At 32.7% G+C, this 25,356-nt stretch overlaps 2 protein-coding genes across 2 annotated transcripts in view; one reads left to right on the plus strand and one right to left on the minus strand.

Annotated features, from left to right (window-relative positions):
- Nucleotides 1-10,053: 10,053 nt before the first annotated feature.
- Dpck (Dephospho-CoA kinase) lies at nucleotides 10,054-18,050 on the plus strand. The gene is made up of 4 exons (XM_088235058.1): nucleotides 10,054-10,483; nucleotides 11,790-12,081; nucleotides 12,786-12,989; nucleotides 17,194-18,050. The coding sequence occupies exons 1-4, from the start codon at nucleotides 10,372-10,374 to the stop codon at nucleotides 17,273-17,275; spliced, it is 690 nt and encodes a 229-aa protein (XP_088091184.1). The 5' UTR covers nucleotides 10,054-10,371; the 3' UTR covers nucleotides 17,276-18,050.
- Nucleotides 18,051-19,481: 1,431 nt separating this feature from the next.
- mfas (midline fasciclin) overlaps nucleotides 19,482-25,356 on the minus strand; it is a 41,875-nt gene continuing 36,000 nt past the window's right edge. The window contains exons 15-17 of the mRNA XM_088235063.1: nucleotides 22,778-22,946; nucleotides 21,553-21,719; nucleotides 19,482-19,992 (exon numbers count right to left, since the gene is read on the minus strand). Of these exons, the coding sequence (XP_088091189.1) occupies nucleotides 19,924-19,992; nucleotides 21,553-21,719; nucleotides 22,778-22,946 (405 nt within the window). The 3' untranslated portion in view covers nucleotides 19,482-19,923. The remainder of the gene's footprint in view (nucleotides 19,993-21,552; nucleotides 21,720-22,777; nucleotides 22,947-25,356) is intronic.

The raw sequence follows: 25,356 nt of genomic DNA on the forward strand, positions 1-25,356 counted from the left end.
AAATAGGCTTAAAAACAGTACTGTTGATCTATTATGTCATTTTAAATTTCACTTTGTTGCGACTCACCGTTGAAAATTTCGAGTTTATACCGAAGAATTTTTTTTCGTTAAAAACAGCATGGTTTATCTAAAAATCGCAATTTACATGCTGATTCTTAATTTCTCTCGCTACGACTTACCGTTGAAAAAAAATATCATACCCTTTATAGCCTGAAAAAAATACGATTTATCAAGAAAGGGAATTTTAAATGTTGAATCTAAATTTCTATTATATACACTTATTGAAAAGTTCGATTGTATACACTTAGGTATATTCCTTAGAATCCGAGAAAAAATTGGCCTTAAAACATACCGGTTGATGTTTAGTCACAATGTCACACAACAGCGCTTGATAAGGTATCCAATTTATTTGACATATAAATATTATAGCCTATTAAGCCAATTAAAAATAATTATTTTTAAAAAAGCAATGTTGATCAAACAAAGGCGTCTCAAATCTTAATTCTAAAGATCGCTTTGCTACGACTTACCGATGAAAATTGTATAATGAAGAAATCGGGAAGAACTTTGGTATTAAAATTGCATGGTGTAACTAGACATTTAAATTTACATGTTTATTCAAAATTTCTCTTTCACTTATAGTTAAAAATTATATTTTATACCAAGCAAGTCCAAATTTCCTTTAAAATAGCACGGTTGATTTATAAATGGCTGTATAAATATTAATTCTAAATTTCACGTAGCAAGGACTAACTGTAAAAATAAGATTTCATACCTGAGAACAAATTGGTTCAAAAACACCACCACCCTAATTACGTATGATATGGAATCTTCAAAAAGTCCATCACCTTTACATTATCTTGGTTTACTTGATGCACTAATAATACTGAAGTTATGGCTCGCAAAAGTGGTAGTTCTGTCAAAACAAGGTATGTATCATGCCGGTCAATCAAACTATGATAATTCCAATCAACTTTTAAAGTTTAACTTAGGAGTAGAAAATGCTCTTATTAATCCCGAAGATAAAAAATAAAGCTTTCTCGAATATTCTAGTAGTGCTTTCTGAAAGAGAAAGTATTATGTGCTCTTCATCCTTTATTTGTCAGTATTATTTCAACTTTTTTTTACAAAGCAAATGTATATTTGCGTCCGTTGAAAAATAATCTTTCAATGTTTCATATTTGGATGGTTAGATTTTTTTTAATGAATTTTTCTGGCTCTTATTATTTTTTTTCTCAGCATGCTGTGGTGTAATATAAGATGATAAAGATCAAACGCCAGTATGTCCATCCAAAATTTGTTCTACAAGATGTAGTGAAAAAAAATATGATCATTTCACTACTATTTCAATTAAAACATGTCCTCATTGTTACAATGAAAACACTGTCGAAAAATTCTGTTTCAATTCAAAAGCTAGTAGGTCCACATGGACATTGTGGTAGATTGTTCTGGACATACTTGCGTTTGATATTTATCGACTCATATACAGGGTGTTCATCAAACGCTGTCACATCCGAAACCACGATGATCAGTTTGAGCAAAAGGACATATTGGCACGTCAATACAAAAATTTAGAACGAATAAATTTTTAAAACAAATGGTTGCTTACTTTTGCAGGGGAGAAACGAAGAGGAGGAGAGGGAGTCTGATACACCGTCAACCGCGCCCCCTTCGCTTATCCCCTGCAAAAGTAAGCAACCATTTGTTTTTTTTTTAATATTTCATTTTTTTTAAATTTCTTCGTTCTAAATAATTTTTTTAATATGCTAATATGTCTTCTTGCCCATACAGGTCATCGTGGTTTCGGATGTGACAGGGTTTAAAGAACACCTGTGTAGTACAAAAAATATTATTTCTTGAAACATAGTTTGCAGATTGTAGGATAGCGGATGCAATTGCAACTGCTACCCTGTATGAAACATTTTTATTTTTTAAAATTTATTGGGGATATTAAAATTAATACATCTGAAAAAACGTAACAAATAAAATATTCAAATAATAAAACCAATGACAGATATCCACAGAAATACTCGCACAATACATGTTAGTGTTTTAGGGTGAGTGTAAGTGTGTGAGAGAGTGGGTGAGTGGGTGTTATAATGAAATTCTAACTATCACTTTTCTGAGAAAGTTAATCGAAATCGATGGGATTTTGATTTTGGGTTCGATTTTTATCATATACATAGACATGCAAGTTGACGAAACGAAATCATAATTTATTTGTGGTACTTTTCCCCTGTCACCTGAAGAACTGTCAGAAAAAAGCAAAAAAACTTTAAAGTTTGATTAGTTTTTTTCTTCCTCTCACTTTTCTTGCAGATACTAGTTGTGATTTATTTATATATATATTTTTTTATTTGTTTTTTTCCATGCATATATTATTTACATAGAAATATCAATTCAATTTTACACTTTGGAAAATATATCTTAAAATTAAGCTATAAATTGATTAATACCACCAATAATCGTTTTTCGGAAAGTTTGTTAGTCTTTAGGAAAAAATCTTTCTATTCTTGATGCATCTATAAAAAGGAAAATGTGTGTATTTATTTACACGGGGCTACATCAGATTTTAATTCTATAAATACCTAATACATTATTTAAAGTTTTCTTATTTTCAATAAATTTTGATACTATTTCAATAAAAATTACATATTATTTTGTTTGATTCTCACCATAGAATCCACGGAAACGGCACTTTTTGCCATATTTAAATCTTTATAGAAACTCAGCTTTTGCAATGAAAAATATTTCATTTGATTTCTCACCCATTAACAGTGTCTGGAGGCGTTTTCATCAGTCGGTTAAGATGAACTTTTCATTTCTTCTGGAGTTTAATTTAAAAAGTGGGATATTAAAACGAGCCACGTATCTGTTTTTAGAAGACATATTCATGAATTTTATCTAAGTAAGCAATCGAAATAATCGCACAAAAATAAGTTAACATTAAAAAATACGCATTGTTTATAAAACTAGCGAATCAAAATGTATGGACAGATGTAAGATAACCGCCGTGGATAGATCAGAGATTGGATAGATCTCTTAAACCTACGGCTCTGTGGCCTGTGGCCTGTGACCTGACGAGATGCGCGTACGTTACTGGGCAAACGAGGGCGAGGATGGAAATAGGGTCGTGGAGAGACGTGGAAGGGTAGGGAAGAGAGGAGAAGGATAAAAAAGAACTTTAAAAGATAAAAAATGTAAAATAAATTAATGTTGTGAGATAGATACTATTTAAAAATCTTTAGTAATGCAATTTTTTAAATTATTTAATAAATTCACGTTTTTTTGCTTATGAAAAAGTGTACTTTTTTAAACGTGGCTTGTATTGTTATAAACACGGCGTTTGTTAAAAAAGTGTAATATTTAAACGGAAAAGTTTTTTAATATACATATATTAAAAAATTTAAAATTCTTGTATTTTTTTAAAACTTTGCGGCATTTTAATGAGCCAATGACATTTTTTATTAAATTTTAAAATGTGTTATTTTTTTTATTTTTAAACGCAACTTTCGATACCTATTACGTTTTTGAATAAGAAAGTTGAAAAAAATGACACACCTACCCTGTAAGCTTTTTTATCAGGGTAATACACTTTTTCTTTCTGAAGGATGCTATAACCAAGATATAACTTTTTATAAGCATTCTAAATTATTTCACATTGTCTTCTAGAATGATCTGCTTCAACAAAACTAGACAAAACTTGTGACTTGGAGTCAACAATGTCATAGTGGTACTTTTACAAGAGAAAATGCCGTTTTGTATTTTGTAGCACGCTTAAATGTGGGTACTGATGATTTCTTTCAATACTCGGAAGCATTTCTCGTCCCACTTTCTCCTAACTTTGACTAAAGTAGCATGAGTAAGCAAATCTGAATCTGTGTTTTTGCTCAATTCTTCAGTTTTACTCCTTTTGCTTCTCTGACTTGAAACACCACACGACTTTGATGGCCGTCCTGGTCGATTTGCTTCCTGGGGAATTTTAATAGTTCCTACCAGCCATTTTTAATTTCCCATTACAAAAGTTTCTTCTTACTAAGTACACTGGTTCATCTTCGTCTCATTTCTGTTACGAAACGCGGAAAATCATCCTTTATTTTTCATTTATCAGAAAAAAAAAACTTACTTTTATCCATGGTTTTCCCGGCATTCTGCATGAACATAAACAACTGTTTACGAGTTATAACTTTAACATCTGCTGGTACATACAATAACGTATCTTTGTTTTCATTTTTATATATACTCAAATTTAAATCTTGTGTGGCTGTGATGTCACACTAGTCTACATACGATACAATATTTGAAATATCTATCTTTTTTTTTTTTAATTATGAAGTTGTATTTTTTGTAATCTTAAAATGGACATTTTCACACCGAATTTGAAAATAAAATTTGTATAACAATGATGGATTTTAAAACCAAAAATATGTATCCTTGCTACGCGAAGAACGAATGTGACGCGTGACGCCAATACAGTAATATATTTGTATGAGAGAGAGCACGAAAATAGAACTCATAACAAGTAATACAGAAACGCTGTTCAGTGGCTGATGTTTGCGTGAAACAGATTCAGTCGGTTATTGACAATGATGGGGAATGCACGCATGTGAGATAACTGGCGTATTTATGATTTTTAATTTATTTTGCTATAAAAGGGCTAAATATTATTTTTATAAATTATGGAAAAAGAATTCTCTCAAACAGTAATAATGTCTTTTAATGTCTGAACTTTAGAATATTCTACCTTTTGCTTGTGGTAATGCGATATTACATTACCGCACGCAATGAAATTATTTACCACCGTATTTTAAGAGTTAAAGAGCGTTTCTTGAAAACCCGCAACATTTCGCTAAAACAAAAAACCCTTTTTTGAATTACGTTATTTAAAGTTAATGTGTTAGCTATTGCAACAAAAGCCTATGAAAATTATACAAACTTATCTGCTTAATCACATTCCACCGTTAAATTTATACGTATAATACTAAAAAAATAATAATGATTATTAAAAGTACGCGTATACAATAAACAATGAAAGAAACATACGCATACGCACATTGTCAGAAATGTTGCTACTTGCTACTCGCCGTGGGATGCGGTAGGTAGTGCGGAGAGCGGGAAGATTTTTTTTTTCATTTATACAATCCTCTGTCTGTTTCATATTAACATAGTTTTCGTATGAAGTTTTCGTGTTGAAGTTTTTTTATTGACTTTTTGCCCCTAGATTATTCAAATACCTGTGTGTGCGTCGCAGCTGCGAATGAGATCTATTTTAGAATGCAATAATTGGTTTATTTTTTCTTCCTTAAAAACGTATTTAGAAATAGTAAAATTGATCTTGATACGAGCTAAACATACCCGTTTAAAATATTCAGGAATTAAAATATTTTCTCCCCGTAAAAATAAGCAGGTATTTTCGTGTTAGATTATAAAATCAACCTTGTTTGTTTTGGTAAAGAACGCGGCGATGTTTTAAAATATTTCTAAACGAATTTAAATATAACTTTCCAATACATTCTATTTTTCTCTAATCTAGGGTTTCTCAGCAATAATGCATTTAAATATAACCTTTTAGTTCACGCCAGCCAATTATCAAAAGAACCCCATTTTAATTACCGCCTATACAAATAAATACATTAAAATAAATCTCCATTTACCCGAGCCGTTACTAGGTATTCACAAATATTTCGTCCATTGTTAATGTCAATTACGACCTCGGGTTAAATTCAAATGACGGAGCGGCGAATTACCCGGAATTCCAAAACCCTTTTTATTGAAAATAATAACTTTGACAATAAATATTGACCCATGTTTTCCGCTGGGGAAAACATAACCTTTTTTAATAATAATTCGCAAACCGATGTCCATTTAAATAATATTTGTATTTTAAAAACTTATAACAAAATAGAACGCATAATCAATTCCTCAGTAATACATACAAACCCTTTTCTTCTTCAAATTTCATACATCTTCATTCGTACGCGCGCCGATTATTCCAATTTGCCACATATAACCTAAAACTTTAATTAACTTTTGCGCCATCATTTTCTAATCCCCGCCCGTGGTACTTAAGGCACTGCACCAGTGCGCCAATCGCAACATATCAGCGATTATTTTATAATATGTATGAAGGTATCTTACATCCACCTTGCCAGGAATCAAACCTAGGACCTCAAGCATGGTAGGCGAACGCGCCAACCACTACATTAGGAGGCGAATCATTTCCTAACGCGCCAACCACTACATTAGGAGGCGATCTAAGTTTTCTTTATTTTCTTTTGGGCTTTAAATTCATTTAGTTTTAATTAGGATTATATTATCATGATGGGGAATAAAAATGGGAACACATGGCAAAGTAACTTACTATTTCACATATCCGATAAGGCACCAGGAAGACGCGACCTTCCAAATTCATCTCAAGTTTCCGTTCGGCGGATGTTTCCGCTTTCTCTCAGTTAGCGGAGAGACGGACAGCTTCCGTCTATTCATACGTGCGAACGCGGAACTTGATTTTTCACAGCCTCCGAGATGATCAAATCTCGTCTATAATTTTTCTCTCATCGCCCACTCCCATCAATAACCAAAAAACTCCCCCCAACAAAAACATTAATTTTTAATAATTCCAATTTTACCCCCCGTGATAATTGTCACGCCAACGCGGGGCACGATTTTTATGGTTTAGTTGTAACAGTTGTCAAGCCAACGTGCGTGGCTGACCTTGAACAAAACCATTAAAAATCGGAAAAATCTAGTGAGATTTTCCTTACTCATAACCTGAAACTTTTATTTTTGTCTCAATGATCTTGAATAGCCAAAATCACATATTGTATATACGATGTTATTTTCTAATTTAATAATCTTAAATTTTACGTTATTTCATTTTTGGATATTTTTTATTTAAAAATATTCTGGCGCCCATAGTTAAATTCCTTGTTGTAATACGCGATTGTAATTGTAAATATTTTGCGGGTTGAAGGAAGCAAATCATGTGTTGCGTAATGTTTTAATCAAGTGAGATTAAAACAGCTTTTCTAATTCTTTCAAATTTTTACATTTATGGTTAAATATGTATAATAGGATTTACCTTCATATAAAATACGTAGTTCGACTATCATAAATATCCACAATTTTTTGTTGTTTGAACAACCTACCTTCAATATAATAATACTATTTTTTTAAGGTATTCATTATTTCAAAGAATCCTTTTGTAAAAACGCGATTTTTTGTGTAATCATTTTGCGAAACGATATAACTAAATTATGTTTACATAATGTTTCGATAAAGAGATATCGAAATCGGTTTTGAATTTTACGAATGTTGCTTCATTTGATATTGTAACAGACGCGGTGGATCACTGGCTTCCGTAGCAATCACGCCAGCCACAATAACTGTATACTATAAGTGCTGATGTCAAAGCAGAGTGGCCGGGCGTAGGCGGGCCTCGGCCGACGAACGATAAGCTCCGGGGGAGGTATCGCTGCCTAGAGATCCCTTGCGGGGTCGCTAGTGAGTAGCACTGGCGGCCGCAATCCTGAAGCAGGCAACTGGGTTGTAAGGCCGGTATCTCTACGTCGGCGGAAACGGCGGGGTGTGTTCCGGGGAAGTGGCCAAGGATCCAAATTATCCGGGGTCCAAAATCCAATCCAAAGAGTATCCGAGTTCCAAGTCCAGGGGGTAGCGGCGATCGAATATTCCAGGCGGCGGTGAAGTCCGGTTTGAAGCGAGACAGGGAGACGAGGTGGAGAGTAAAAGCCCTTAGTAGCGTGACGATTTGACTGATTTATTATTTGCCCGGCGGGGCTATATATACAATACATTTTGCCGTGCGGCGGCGGTGCTAGGCCAATAGCGGGCGGTACTAGGTTGACCAATCACGCGGCGAGAGAGATAGCGAGCACATTCGCCCGCTCTATCGGTCTCTCTCGCGCCACGTATAAGGACGCCCCCCTCCCGCTACCCGGCCGCAGTTCCCCTCCGACCGCGCGGTGATCAACATTCAAACAGAATAATGAACAAGTTTATTTTTTGGATACATTAAATAATTTAGTGGGCAGTCAATAATATTAAATTAAATGATTCCTATTCTATACATGCTTCAGTATGGCGATGACCACCCCCGAAAGCGACAAATACTGGTCTATATTGGGGAGGTAGTACCTCGCTTACACATACTGAAGTCCCTATGTTAAAATTATATAGAAAGGCCCCAGGAAGGGCCGCCCAGTTGACATAGGCCGCGTTGCGTCGGCAACAGATATGTTTTTATAAAGTTTTTTTTTTATTAAGTTTTTCTCTCGTAATGTTTCATCGTATTTAATTTTACTAACGGAAGATAATTTTAGGCTGAATTGTTTTATGTACCTCACCAATTGACTATCGAATAAATGCTTATGTTGTGTATTGTTATGTTTAGTTTTCTTAGTGACAAATTTGATACAAACATTCATTATGTTATCAAGAAGATTAAATGGAAATTACTTATTAAAACTGGAAACCGACATTCTTGTTTTGCCAAGATCATTGTTCGAAATTTTAAAAGGCGGAAAAAGAAATTTATTAATATCAATAACTGAACTTTGATAAATACGGCATCAGTAAACTCCATTTTTTTTCCTGCATTTGATTCTTTTAATAAATATTTTAAACATTTCAAGGGGTGGTGATTGGTACGAGCTAAATATACCTGTTTAAAATATTCAGGAATTAAAATCTTTTGTCCCCGTAAAAATAAGCAGGTATTTTCGTGTTAGATTATAAAATCAACCTTGTCTGTTTTGGTAAAAAACGCGGCGATGTTTTAAAATATTTCTAAACGAATTTAAATATAACTTTTCAATATATTCTATTTTTCTCTAATCTAGGGTTTCTCAGCAATAATGCATTTAAATATAACCTTTTAATAAAATAAATAAAACAACTTTGTTTTTAACCACGAAAATAACCTTTTTGTTCACGCCAGCCAATTATCAAAAGAACCCCATTTTAATTACCGCCTTTACAAAAAAATACATTAAAATAAATCCCCATTTACCCGAGCCGTTACTTGGTATTCACAAATAGTTCGTCCATTGTTAATGTCAATTACGACCTCGGGTTGAATTCAAATGACGGAGCGGCGAATTACCCGGAATTCCAAAACCTTTTCTATTGAAAATAATAACTTTGACAATAAATATTAACCCATGTTCTCCGCTGGGAAAAACATAACCTTTTTTAATAATAATTCGCAAACCGATCGCACAGCATCCGGACCACCATCCGTCATCTCTCCATATAAGTGAAACCACCATGGCGTTAGAATTAAGATATTAGTGAAGAGTGACAATTACGAACTGCATTAGTTAAGGACCTAGATCTGTAAGTATTTTTCTTTCTCTCGTATTTGTAACTAGTTCTAAGATTATTATCATGATCTAGTTGAATAAACATAGGTACATAAAACATTCAAGCTTTTTAAATTATCTTCCAATTTACTCGTTTTCAGAATAGATTTAAGTTTTCTTTATTTTCTTTTGGGCTTTAAATTCATTTAGTTTTAATTAGGATTATATTATCATGATGGGGAATAAAAATGGGAACACATGGCGAAGTAACTTACTATTCCACATATCCGATAAGGCACCAGGAAGACGCGATCTTCTAAATTCATCTCAAGTTTCCGTTCGGCGGATGTTCCCGCTTTCTCTCAGTTAGCGAAGAGACGGACAGCTTCCGTCTATTCATACGTGCGAACGCGGAACTTGATTTTTCACAGCTTCCGAGATGATCAAATCTCGTCTATAATTTTTCTCTCATCGCCACTATCTCAAATAACCAAACCTTCCCCATAAACACTTTATTTTTCATATAATAAATTTACCCCCCCCCCCCGTGATAATCTCATATCACTTATAATCGTTGCTGGCATTATTGGAAATTATACATTTAGCTGGATTAGGTACGAAATTAGAAATAGTCGAAAACACAGATTACAGATCCAGCCATTTGCACGCCATTTGACATAAACCATAGATGATTATGAGTTCTAACTGGGCCGGCGCCGCGCGGCGGTAAACAACTTAATCTATGGCATTTAGGAGCAACAATAATAATAATCTGTGCATGTAAATGTCAAGAAAGTCATTTCCATTTCCACTTGTTATATTGTGATTTTGGTCGAAAACGTCGATGTGTTCAGTTTCTGACGTGTTGTCGTTTATCATTACCGATACTGAATAAATTAATAATCAATGTTTCGTTGCGCTTAATCACTGTAAATTCACAAATTTTCCATCTTACTGAAATCAATATTTTTAGATTTTGTTGAATTGTAGTTGCTTGCCTAATAAAAAATATATTCTAAAGTCCTATTCGTATATTTGATCTCGAAACAAAATGTTTGTCGTTGGCCTGACAGGGGGGCTAGCGACTGGGAAGAGTACAGTTTTGCAAATCTTCAAGGAACATGGTATTCCAGTTATTGATGCCGATCAAATTGCCAGAGAGAGTAAGTAAACTTTATTTATATTTTATTATTTTACCTCCATTGCTGCATTGAGGTATAATTAAATAGAGATGATGTTTCATGGAATGATATGTTCTAAAAATGAGCGTTGTCGCGTCATGCTGCATCGAAATTGCCATGACGCGTTAAAAAGACAACTGTTTAAGTCAGTAAGTTTAATGTAAATGCACATCTGTATGTCGAGCCTTTTTACGCAGCTTCACATTTACTGACTGCTGCGCGTAAAACACTATTTTCCACCAAATAGAAGATAAGCTCTGAGACCTCAGTTTAATGTAACTCAAGATATGCCGCATCTAGTTTATACATATATATCAATGCATTGTTAAAAAAAATTGTCCAGGAAAACACTAATAATAATAGGAGGTGTGGTTGAAATTGAAGTTTAGAAAGCTTTGTAGACAAGCTAGGTACAGCAAAAGAAATGAGTAGTAACTATGAGCTTCAAATACTTATGTTTCCCCTGGATTGTTCAGGAAGATGTCATGCCAATGTTTGTCTCAAATCAAATCCGTTTGCTTTTGCCAAATTTGAGTGTTAAATACATTAAACATTAATATTAACTACAAATCTGTTTATTTTTTTAACAAATATAAAGTTTATCAAAAACATATTTCACAAAGAGCGAGCACTCGATTTGTACGAGATATATTAGTTCTAGTTCTTAAATTAGTTCATTGATTTTTCAAAACAGTTAGAACTTTATATTAATTATTGAATTAAGTTTATGTTCAGGCTGAGCGTGGAATACAATTAGTTTCTCTAAATGTAAAATTAAAAAAAAATTATAGTTCTAGACTGTCAAAAATACTAAACATTAAACTGTAAATGGGGTCTATATTTCCAAACACCCATGCACTCTGTAGCTGCTGGGCATGTTGCAATCTAGATACCTATCTATTATTTTTTTCATTTAAAACACTTCTTTTGTTCAATGCTGTAACCTAGATTCTATCTAGAAAAGGTGATTTTTTAATTAAAACACTTAGTCTTTTTTTGTTAAATGTAATGCTACGCTTTCTGTAGCTGCAAGGCAAATTGTAATCTAGCTTCTGTACATAATTAAAATTTAATATGATTGGAAACAAGGAACTAGAATCCCTACCACCTATGTGCTGCAAGACGTGTTAAGATGTGCATTTAAAAGCGACCTTGAGGTGATTTTCACAAAAATGCCGCTATATAATGTAAATAAAATAATCATGTAGTATGTTTTCAGATGCTGATCAAATTGTTAAATATTATAATATACCTAGTTGATATAAGATATATGAATATTTTGTTTCAGTCATTGAACCTGGTCAGCCTGCCTGGGAATTAATAAAAAAAGAATTTGGACCAGAAATACTAAATGAAGACGGATGTGTCAATAGAATTAGACTCGGAGCCATTGTCTTTGAAGATGAAAATAAAAGACAGCGACTAAATCAAATTACCCACCCACGAATTCAAAGGATTTTAGCTAAAAAGGCCATTCTTAACTTTCTAAATGGACATGCTTTTATTGTTATGGAACTTCCACTTCTCTTTGAGACTGGCCGTATGATGGGTTTTATGCATAAAATCATAACAGTCATGTGGTAAATTAAATTAATATTAAATTAATAATTAATATAATATTAATATTGCTAATGCGTATTTCTAGAACATTTATTCACCTTGTTCCTGTCCTCAATTAGTTCATCTCGATCATTTCATCTGAAATGATGGTCCATCCGATATAATACTTAACCTTATTTAGACAACATTTTTTGCCTGAAATCCGTCTCAGACTATAAGAACTAATAATTTTGGCCATCAAGTATCTAGGATAATATTTATTAAGAAAAGCGGGCATCATTTGCTTTGGGTACATACAGTTCCTATCCCTTTACACATCAACCCAATGGATGATAAATGCATCATCATTATCCACTTATCTTCACCCAATTAAAAATGCCATTTACATATACATCAAATTAAACATATTATGTGGGTTATTTTTTACACATTTGTTATTTCTCCCCCTGTGTGTGCTCCAGCTCTCCGCTCGGCCAGCCGATTACCTTCACCTCTTTTGACCACTTGGACTGGGTGGAAAGTCCTATTCTGGGTTATTGAGGTTGACTTATAGTTGTTGCAGTCGTGCCCCTACCTTGCACTTAGCCTTTTGGCTTTGTTAAAAGTAACATAATGATAAGAAAAAATAAAATTTGCTGTATTGTAATACCCGTAGTAATAATAAATTGATAATAGTTATGACATCTTCATTTTCCATCAACTTTAATTGTCTGTTCTTTTACAGCGAAGACGATCAACAACTTGAAAGATTATGTAATAGGAATGATTTTTCTCCAGAAATTGCAAAAAAACGAATTGAAACTCAAATGCCATTAGATCAGAAAGCCGCCAATTCACAGTTTATAATTGATAATACAGGCACTTTCCAGGAAACTCGTAAACAAACTGAAAGCATAATAAAGTTATTGCAGTCTCTAAAATTCCATTGGTAAGACGTTTTAATATTATTGAAATTATTTTTAGCGAATATTGAATTTGTGTGATTGGCGAATTATCTTTTAAGTTTAGCGTCACCTGAGTTTCTTTATAATATGTAATAATTACCTATGTAATTTGAATATTTTATGGCTGATTTTCTGCTTTATTTATGAATTGTAGACGACTTATTATATTCCGTTGTATGTAATATATTGCATAAAAGTTATTTTGCTTTTAAGTTGCTGATTTATTATTATACATAATATTTAGTTTGTGACATTATTTTGTATGTTATGATTTATCCTTTTTTATATTTTTAATATTTATTGAACTGTTTTTTTTTAAAATTATATTTTTTTAATTTTATTTTTTCTCTTAACCGTTTTAGTGCTAAGCAATTTTGGCAAAAATAAATGAAAATTGCTATACACATATTGATTAATTTAGAGGAAAAAATAATGGTGTCAAATAAAACACTCTAACTTAGACAAATATCAATCAATTTTATTAATTATTTTTGCATTATAAAGATAAAATGTTTATTGTTTATTAATGTTTATTAAACATAAAGTGCGAGGTTAGCGTACGTGCACTCCCGCGGAGCACCGAAAACACACTGAAACTCGCAGCGCTTTTGCGCTGCGCCGCAATTTTCGATACAAACGATCGCAGCGCTTTTGCGCCGCGTAGCATTCTAACGGTTAAAGACAGTTTATTACACATTATTTGAGACATAAGTCCCAACTTCATGGGACTAAAAGTTCTGTGTTAATTTGGGATGAGCAATTAGTTGACACAGACACAGCACAGTATATAGTATTTATGTAATGGCGCGAGCTATACCCATCTAAAGGAATGTCTCAATCGGATAGAAAAAAATTGACTTTGAATGCTCTTCTTGATGCCAATCACGATGGGAATCTTCCCCTTTAGGGAGGGAAATTTTTCTTTTTTCCCCTTAATCTGTCAGCACTTAAAATCTTTGTGAATTATCCTTGATCGCTGGACTGGACTACCCAGTTTTTATCAGTTTATGGTAAATTTAATAAAAAAAATATTCGTTTTTAATATGGTTGATTCCCCTTCATGCTGTTGTGGATATTCCAATCAGTCTTCTGAACACATACTGTGGTCTTGCCCGTTTGCCCCTCTATGATAACTGAATGGCGCTTCTCGCTTCTATCCGTAGCCCTATCCAATGATCAATGAGGACCAATGTCCTGTCAGATATACAGATCTGGTGGCTTCTAAAAAAAATTCAAGGCTTTTAAAGAGTTTAATGATCATTTCGGTAATGATCATGTCTAAACAATTTAATCCCAGTCAGTGAAGAATTTACTTCCCTCTTTTTCTTAATTTAATAGAGTACACATTTGGTACTTCTGGACTACCATCTTTCAGGCTAAGATACAATCTACCAGATTATAGAGAGCTCCTTCGGCCAGATTTTCTCATTCAGCAACGAACAATTTTTCCTTGTATGTGGGCACCGCCAAGGAGACTCGGAGAGATGAAACAATTGATTCTTGTATCTTCCTTTGCGCATGGTGCACTTGTAGTTTGAAGCTGATGCATTTCAATCTATCCACTTGGTTTTTAAACTGAAACTAGAAAAATCTGTTCTTATTGTGTTCATAAGGGGATGGATTTGAAGATTGTGCTCAACTTTTGAGTGGTCTATAGATCGATAGCACCTATGAAGATTATTGTATGTAAATTGTCAAAAACATAACCTTTTTAGAAGGGCCTCTTGAAGACATGTATATTTTACCTTTGTAATAATTTTTATTATTTAAATTTAGGATTATACTTATAAATTTTCTTGTGAATTTTATAAAATTTGAAAGTTATATCTATAAACAACACCATTACAGGACTTCAATTGGCCATGCTGAAAATTTTAAATTTTAAAAATACTGTAGTTAACAAAGTTGCCATAGAGAAATTTATTTATACATTAATAAAATGGTCTGTTTTGTTCTATGTATTTGCATATTACTGTTTATTGTGACTTCATAGAATTCCTCTACATTAATTGCACTTATGTTTTCAATCCAAATCAACGGAGTGTATTATAGTTGTAACATTTCTATTAGAGGGAAAATTTCATATCCAAATTCAAAATTGTGAAGAGATTAATTAACAGCAAAATGTATTTGCAAATATTCCAACATTCAAACAATTTAAAAGGTAGCAAAGGTTGTCAATCAAGTTAAAGTAGTGGTTTAACTTTGGAGTAATAATGCGCACTGTACTGCTTATAGAGACACCCAAATATGCAAAAATTGGTGCTTGGTTTTTTGACAGCATGCCAAACATGAAGTTAGCCCAAAACAACTGTCCGTACTCAGGTGGAGATTAGCCTAGTGAATATTAAGTAGCCTATTCACATTAAATTATGTATTTGACTAAATTTCTTTGAAATAGTACTTATGTATTATAAGTATTAGGTGTACAATTTTTCTTTCCCGGGCTTTTTTTTCCGGGTTTTGAGGCCTTATTGTAAAAAATTGGCTATACATTTATGATTCAAAGTATTGTCCATCATTGGTCACTACTTTCTCCCATCTTTCAGGCAGGTTACGAATCCCGCATTGAAAAAATTGGTCATCTTTTGAAGCAATCCACGGATCAATTCAATTTTTACTTCTTCATAAGACCGTAAGTGCTGGTCAACCAAGCCGTATGCCATTGATCAAAACAAGTGATACTCAGAGGGAGCAACGTCTGGAGAGTACGGCGGGTAGGGTAGGACTTCCCATTCCAAAGTTTTCAAGTATGTCTTGACCACTTTCGCAATGTGGGGTCGAGCATTGTCATGCTGAAAAATCACTTCAACGCGTACGGTACCCAATTGTCTTGCTTCTGAATCATTTAAATTGTTTTGAGGCATTTTGAAATTGCTTGTTGGGTCACTCCCGATGATCGTGCCAATTCTTCTTGACATTGACATGAGTCTTCTACATCTTTGAAAATCTCTCTTCCACTCCTTTATGGCTGTCTTCAATGAGAAAATCACCGTTCTTGAAGCGTTAAAACCGCTCATGAAACAAACAGAAAGAGGTGTTGAAAATACTCATTTTCGTATACTTGGCATCCCATTTCAAAGGCTTGTAATCAAATAAAATAATACAAGTAACATAAAAACAAACGAAATACCTTGTAGAGCAGATAATTTTATTTCGAATGATGTACCTTTATCATTTTATTTCACTTTTGTTGCTTATTTCATTTGGGAAAAAACGAACACAACTTATGTTAACACCTAATATATAGATGCCAACCAATTGTTTCCCCGACCAATTGATTTAATCCACAGTTGCTAGAAATGATCATTATTTGGAATGTCAAAAAAATACATTTTATTCCAAACTTTGATAAACAACTGACGGCAGCCTCTGTGGTGTAGTGGTTTAGACCCTTGACTCACACATAAGGTTTCAGGTTCGATCCTGGTGAGAACACAAAATATAATTTGATTTTCCTCAAGCCTGCATGCTCTGAGCTGTAATTCGCTACTGTTATTGGGCTTGCTGTGGTGCAAAAAACAATAGATAAGTGACATTAGACATCCTGTAATTATTCCCAATTTATCACTTTAATTGAGAAATAATACTGCATACAATAAATGTGTTGGCATAAACAGAGTTTTTAAATAACAAAATATCGATGCAGGGAGAATATACGGCCAAAAATCATATTAAAATGTAAATTTCATGAAAAATAACTATTGAATTCCATCACCTGTAAAAAGTTACTTCCTTTGACACTCTTGCTAATGCAATAAGGTACACTGCAATGTATCATTGTCGATTTTATTGTTTTTTTGCAGAAGAATTTTGCATGTTATTTATGAGTAGACCTAAGCAATGTGACAAATAGATCTGTCATATGTCTGTTGTCAAGGCGGCCACCAGCAGAATGAAACTGACGCAAAGAGAATTTCTCATAATGTTTTTATTCTATTCAATGCAGCGATATGGCCTCTCTATAAACGGTAGCGCGCGCATTATTACACTAAAGGTTTACTTCCATATGTTGTTTTGTAATTTGCCGACTTTTCATCGAGTAAATCAAAGTCAAGCACTTCTTTTATCCATGTTCGTCTTTCCATATGTTTGCGTTGTGTCTATTTCTTATCAATTTCGTGACTATTTATAATCTCTAGCTGTTATTATTTAGATTTTTACTGGATTTTCTTTTTACTCTTCTAGGTATATGCGCGGAGGTATTGCAGCCCTTATTATCGGTGTTCCATGTTTAATAATCTATCTGTATTTAACATTCTTCAGGTGAATTTTTGATGCCATAATGGTTTATATTAAGCTCTAGTATTTATGCCTTGTTAAATAATGTTGTATTTGGGCGAACGAAGTTCAGACTAAACTAAAATACAATATGTGTACTTTTCAAATATTTTTAATGATTTAGATATTTTCTATCTTGGGTGTTTAAATAAACGGTATAAACATATTGTTTTGATGCTAGAACAATAAAAAAACACAATATGAAGACCCCTACCACAAACCAATGAACCCATATAATTGGTTGATGTTGTGGGTTTCCATATAGGCAGGACAGCCTTTACCAAAAACATATTTAGCAAATTTCTTTATTATAATTATATTTAGTTAAAGCTTTTATAAAGTAACTGGTTGTGTTTCCAAAACCAGTCGGATTGGTTGAATTTATTTTACCTTTACTAGTTCAAATAAAAAACAATCATTGCTTATTTGGATTGATTGCTTGTGGATGTGCATTTTTAGTCTTCTTTTCCAAATATTGATGTTTTATTTTTAAATTTGTATGCAATTCAGCATTTATTTTTGTTTACAATATTTGATATCTTAAATTGAATATGTAATGAATTAGCGATTAGCTAAAATATTTTTATATTCCTTCAGCTAATTATGTACATAAGTTTACCCATGAAGTCATTATAATTAATTGGTTTTGTTGTTAATATTTGAGAGTTATGTGAGGTACTCAGTAGAAGACAGTTTCTTTTATTTATGAAAATGATTTAATTCATGTAAAAAAGCAGAATAAAAAATGTGCGTGATTACCAAAACAGAATTTTATTTCAATATCCAATCCCCATAAAAGTCCAATGTCTTTTTTAATGTTGTTTTGACATCACCTCATTTCAAAAAAATATTGTATAATATTAATTATTTTTAACTTAGTTCAGAAAAATAATAAATATTATTTCAATCTTTCATTTAATTATTGACAAATGAGGAAGTTCAGTGCTAAGGAAAATTGGATATAAGTTTTCTTACACGCGATAAAAATAAAAGTTTTAAAAGCATTGAGGTTTCTCAAGAATGTATGAAAAAAATAAATAGGACAAGGGTAGCCAATTTGATCATACCCGAGATCTACATTTCACTGTCCGGAGTCCGTGCTATCTACCAATAATTTAATCAGAGTTTTATAATAAACAATTGAATTACGTTTTTTTTTTTTGTAAAACATGCAGTATGATTAGATAAATAAAACAAAATATCCTATTTTAAGTTCGTTTACTGTATGTCGAAACACGGGACAAAATCAAAAATAATTCTACGTTTTTCACTAGGGTAGCAAAGTCAGGTTTTTAGTTGGGTATGGCCAACCTTAAAAAACGTATGAACATCTGTCATGTGAGAACAGTGCTTACTTTTCTTTGTTTTAAGTATGAAAATGTCGATTCACATAAATATGGTCCAACATGGTATGTTTTCTTAAAATTATACTTTTTTTTACTATGAGTAGAATCGGAACGACTTTTTAACAAAAGTTAACTTACTACTAGAATCATAGAATCAAAACTAGGCGAGGAAAGTACATTCTACTGTTCTTGCCTTCAAATTATTATCTGCTTATGATATTTTAATGTTGTTTCCTCACCTTGAGTCTGAATACGAGTGGAAGCTGCGGCATTTGCAATTTGGATTGATGAATAAATGCGACATTTGTTTATTCCTTTCCCACATTCGTCTTCATAATTTAAAAAAAAAATAACATCTACCCCTTTTGTTTCTCTCGCCACAACTTGAACTTTTTGCAAGAAATAATAATTAACATAAAATATTTATTATTTTTATTTATTTATTTTGTATCTTGAAATAGGACATACATAAACATATTATTTATTGCTCAATAAATCTGTGTTAAGTCAGGACTATACAGATGATCATTTATGTAATTTACATTTCTGGTTAACAGTATTTCCAAAATTAGGTCTGAATGAATGAGGTTTGGCCACAAAAAGGATGGGCCGATGACATTGCCTCGATAGCTGGTAGAGCATAAATGGAAAAAGCGGAGGACAAAAGGGAGTGGAAACGTTCGGAAGAGTCCTATATTCAGCAGTGGAGAGAGAACAAGGCTGAAGAAGTAGAGTTAAGACATGTTTTATACTTATTGATAATCCATGTATACTACATTGCTTCTTCAAGCCTGTATTTAAAATTGATATTTTTTATGACATAAAATTAATATAAAAAAAACTGCATTATCAGTATATAATGATTTAATATTTCTGTTGAACAAATTATTACAGTGACATAGGTATGTATTCAGCTGCTTAATAATATAATGGTTATACATTATTAATTTTAAATATTACTTGTGTTCTAAAAATAAAAAATGGTCCAGGATTAAACGAACTAATTTCTAAATAACTACATGCTGGTTACTAGTGAATAATATGAGCACCATTGACAATTATTTAAATAAATCTACAATTTTCCTGTTTACGAACTATTAACTCATCTGCCCGTGTACCCAACTTGTTTTTTTACATATTACAATCACTGTTAAACATTATACCAAAATCCTAATCCTTAGTAGATACTTGGTACTAATTAAAAAAATAACACATTTTTGGTTTTTGCGTAGTTACACAACTCTATATCTACATAAATAGTATTTCATTTGTATTTATAACTGGTGGTTATTTATATTCCAAAAAGCAAAATATCCACGTTTGGATTCCTGGCCTTCGGCTTCATTTTAATGGGAATCACCTGAAAATATTGTAAAATAATTCGAATAAGTATCAAAATTCTCCCCATTGATCATTTAATCATGTAGATATGTAACTTATAGTTTCTTATTCTCTATGTTTTATTTTTTGCTTTATTTTTTTTCTCACGATTTGTGTAATTCGCATGCTATTTATTTATTTCGTTTAAATACTTTTTTTTCTGTGTGAATATCTCTCTGGGCACAACTTATGTAAAGGCATATATTTACATTATTTATTTTATGAACTTAGTAAATATTAATACCTGTTTTTATTTATATTAATAATAGAGCAAATAAAAAACAAAAATGGAAGAAATCATTTTTAAAAAGAGAAACGAACACCAATATTTAAAAAAAATACAAATACAATACATAAGTATTGGGCAGATATTAAGCCGAGAATCACGCCAATGTGGCAGGTTTTTGCACCTACACCTCGGCCAGCGCTTAATAGATAATAAAAAAATACATCTGCACAAATATATTATATTATTACACACACATAAATAAAAATACTATAAGGATATATAAACCAATGACATCTTATAATACTTGAATATTCAATAGACTGCTGCTTTGGTGGGGTGTCCATATCCTGGCAGCTCTCGGAGCCTAGATTTAATTTTGCATCAAGTTTTATGGTGTTGTAAATTATTGGGAGCAAGGTAAACATGACTCCTTTTACAAAACGTTTTTGTTACTTTTTTGTACCTAAGTACTCTTCATAGCTGTCTGCATTTTACTTGCGTTTCATAGTTAGTATTAAATTTACTCCCACAATTTTTGTAAGTATTTTGAAAATTTAAATTTATGTATTATTTATAGATAATATATATTTTTTTCTTATAAAATTAGAAATGTAACATTGTTTTCTTCTAAATATTATTCTTAGAGGTGGGGGTCAGTGCTATGCAAGTTCCTGATGTCAGTGCAACCTGTAAAGATCTATTGTGATGGATCCTCGTGAATAGTTCTCACCTTGCAAGCCCAGGTTTTAGGACTTGGCTACTGTATGAAAGGCAAGAGTTCTCATTTTGGTAAATCTTTCCTTCCAAATCCAAATCCGTAAAGTTTTGGTCCGTCTGTTTAACCAGTGATCCCCCGAGATTGAAGCTTCTCTTATGATGTAAAGCATCACATGCACATATAATGTGTATAGGTGTTTACTCATCTGCACTGCAGAACCTACATTTAGAAGTTTCGGAAAGGTTCATTCTAGCAAGGTATTTGTTTAATCTGCAGTGTTTGGGGCGGGCTCGAGTGATAACCCTCACTTGACTTCGACTGAGCTTTGTTAGGTCGAAAGCAAACCTTTGCGAATACCTTTTTTTCTTCTAAATAACTATCAAAATAAGAACAATTTATGACAAACTCAAAATCATTGCTTACATTGTCATGCATTTATTGTTGTGTTCAACTGATAATTATTCATAATCTAAGTACTCCGTGATGTTTTGTGCGTGAAGTCTGAGAATGTATGTAGGTAGATTTATCCTTTTATTTTTTAATAAATATCTTTAAAATATAATCAAATAGGTAGTAAAATAATTCATTCATACCTTGTCTGTTGTATGTAAAACTCCATTTTTGGCAGAAATATCACATTTTTTTATTTCAGATGAGCCAATGTAATTATCATGGTAGGAAATTGGGTCGTTGTTGATTGTGAGCAGGTTGGAACTAAGCGGCCAGGGTGCGTTACTTAGTCCAGAACAGCACATTACATCTAAAAACCAATGCTCACAATTAGAAATATTTGTATATTACAACCCTAACTTGTAAAACTTAGAAGTCCACAAATAGTTAAAAATGATAGTTTGGCATTCTGTTGGGGTTTTAAATAATCTCTATGTGTGTGTGTGTAAAACTTGTATATTCGTAAATTGTTACATTATTTAAAAATATATTTATACATTAAAAAAAATTCCCTACTGAAGTAAAAACTGTTTTGAATCTGCTCTAAACAAAAGTAAGTTTAAAATTCAAAATATTCCAATAGTAAGTGTGGTACAGTGTGCTCCAAAACACAATATCCATTATTTTTCCTTACACCCATTTCAGCAAATATGGATGAATTTTGTCACATGGAAGATAAGGTGATCAGTCTTACACTCCAGGTGCCTGTCTAGTAACAATGAAATATTGTGATGTGGATATACATGTAAAAATAATATTTAACGTCCATTTTTCTTTGTGTACATGGATTGTGTACATGTGGATGGGAATACAGTTCTGGATGTGAAATAAAAACAAAACCCCGGACGAATGTTTTCGACTGGCTGCTCTCAGGAAATACTAAACAAGGAAGTCGAGTAGAGATAAATCAGACTCATTGTGTAGTGGTCGACGCGTTTGTCTACCATTCTTGAGGTCCTGGGATTCTAAAGGTTGTTTAAGCTGCAACAATTTAATGTTCCTGGACTGGCACCTGAAGCGTAGGGCCGATCACCTTATCACCATGTGACGGATGATAGAAATAAGGTGCATTTGGTTTACAAACGCAGTGCTCTATGTACCACTGGGTGTGGAAAGGGGAATGGTGTTGATGACCCTGCTAGGAATCTAACCCAGAACAACGTGTCTATACTACGAGTCGGACTTCTCCACTGGATTTTCTTTTTTAGGATTTTTGAGTCAAAAACACTCATTCAATATCCTGTTTTTATTTCATATTTAAAGCTGTCTCTTAATCTACCCTGACACAGAAGAACCAATTTTCAGAATACATTTTTTTTAAATCTCTTTTTAATACTAAATAAATAATTTTATCAATACGATGCTTACTTTTCAGTGTGTGTCCTCTCAACAAAAAATTCAATGCTTCCTTGTTCTCAAATAAACCTTTATTTTCATCCTTCATAAAATAATCTGCCAAAGCGTCATTTGTCGGTGCAACAAAAGTGATTCCATCTTCATTTTGCAAAATTTCTTTCATGTCAGTTCCATCTATAAGCTACAATATTAATCAAACTATTAAGAAATTACTAATTAAATAACGCGCAATATAAAAATTCATTAAAAAAACACTATTTTATTTTATTTCACAAACGCATTTATATATTTAAAAACATTTTTAATAAAATACAATTTTATGTAGTAAGAATATACTGTTTTTTTAAGGTATATTTTTTCAGAGAGAACATTATCGTGTACGATAGAGTTTTCAAAAATAGAAATTTCCGAAAAATACAGGTAAACAATTACGTTTATTTGATAGTATCTCCCAAGAAGTTGATATAACATTATTTGTGCTAATCGAAACGATTTCACTATTCCACGTTAAATTCTTCAAACGGTTTTACGTTTATTAATATTAATAATTTTTACCCCAATTTTGAATACAAAACATTTTTTTGAAAACTCTATATTTGCTTTTAAACTCTGGACTGGCGTAACTGGTTCCACTGCAGCACTCAGTCATTGTTCAGAGCAGCTGCCGACAAACTGAGAACTACTGCGATGATTCTCAACATCCGTCGAGGAGAGGAGAGATAAGAAGAAGAAACTCTAGATTAATTTTGTTAAGTTTAGAAAGTATAAAAGCGAAATTATTGCATCCCCTTGATTGCAATTGCAGCTATCGATTTTTTATATTATGTAAGTATCAACAAGCTATTTAAAGTAGGTATTAACAAAATACATTTTATTAATTTCATCGCCGAAATAGTATCATGCATTTGTTAACTCACCCAAAGAAGTACATGGATACAAAATTGAATGTGAAAAAATCGCAATTAGTTTTTCTGGATTACATCGCCGTCTGTCGTTCGCACATTGCCACACGACAATAACCCAGAAAAAACTCACTGTGCATAGGAACGGGCATTAAAATAGGAAATCTACCAGAAAAATGTTTGATAATAACTCAAAACTTCAATAGAATCGATTCTCCTTTTTAGTCGTTTGCTCTTGTCAGAGCCGTCATGGTCACCGTGGTAGGGGAAGCACGTCGCCAAGATCCTCTTCCATTTGCCTCTGTACCCAGCACTTTTTGAGGCTTCCCGGAGAGTTACACTAGTCGCCGTTGTTAAGTCAGTCCTCGTTGGCTTCTTCCACGGGATAGAGACTCTTTGATCCCTGTACCAATGAATTCTCCCACGAAGGCGAGCAGAAAGCTGTCCGCCTTGTGACACAACCAAAGTACTTGATAACACTCAACTGCATAGTGTAAGAAGGATGCTGTTCTATCTCTAATTCCTGGAGAATTTAAACTTAATTAAATTGATGTGCCCCATGGGCTGTCCACAAGATCCGCAACATTCTTTGCCAGCGTCACAATTCAAACTTCCCTTATCTTCCTCGGCTATTTTGCCCTCAAGCTTCAAGTTTCCGCATAACAATATTATAAGATGGAATAAATTTGGGTAGCTGGATATAATTTGGTGCATTTGGTGGTGTCTTTTTTCTTCCGTATTTTCTTCGACTTCTCTGCTGCAGAGCGTTGTTTCATATCTCAATTTCTGCATCACATCCCCCTTCGTTAACATTGATATATTTACTTGCGACCTCACAATTTCCTATCTGGATTGGTTCTAATGTATTATTGTTAACGAACTATTATTGTTTCTTCAACCGATTTCTTGTTTTTTCCAAAATTGCTGCTCACATTTTCTAGTAACGAAAGAAGCTCGCCAATATCGTATTCCTTATTGCATTAGACTTCGTTTAGGACGTCTTCACATCTCAAATGTTATAAATTAATATCCGCATCCTAGTTATTCCAAACTATTCTCAATTTTATTTTCAGTATAAATATCGAATTGCAGTATTGAGAACATGCACCCCCGGCGAACTCCAGCGCTAGTTTTGAAAATATCTGAGTCAAGACTGTCTAACCTCACAGTGGCAGAATTACTATCAGTTTTTTGAAAAAATATTCTTAATAACCTTAAATGGATGGCTTTTTTTAATATACAGAATACGTTCGTAGAAAATAATTCTTCATTCCTCCTGATCCCACATTTGAGATTACGTGAATATTTTTTCTTAATATGCCCCTAAAATAATTACATGTATGCGTTATATTTGTAATACACAATATTGTCAGCACCTGTTATATGTCATAAATGATTCATTAAAATAATGTATATCCTTTTTATTACATAAACACTTTATGTAAATCGCAGTATTATTACCATCTCGCAATTTCTACCAATAAATCGATAAATTAAATAGCAAATATTTGACGCTACACAAATAAATTAGTATTTTACCAGAAAATAAAATCAGAGCATGAAAGTCGTAAGAGTTTGGGGAAGATAAATATACATAAATGTTTCATTAATAGTTTGTTTCAAAAGCTAAGACAAAGTACAGTCAAAAATACTATACAATGGACTTAACTCTTAAAAGACTGTAGTAAA

Source organism: Micrasema longulum, unplaced genomic scaffold (assembly GCF_059751315.1).
Source record: "Micrasema longulum isolate JH-2025_06_02 unplaced genomic scaffold, ASM5975131v1 h1tg001319l, whole genome shotgun sequence".
In the NCBI taxonomy this organism is placed as follows: domain Eukaryota; kingdom Metazoa; phylum Arthropoda; class Insecta; order Trichoptera; family Brachycentridae; genus Micrasema; species Micrasema longulum.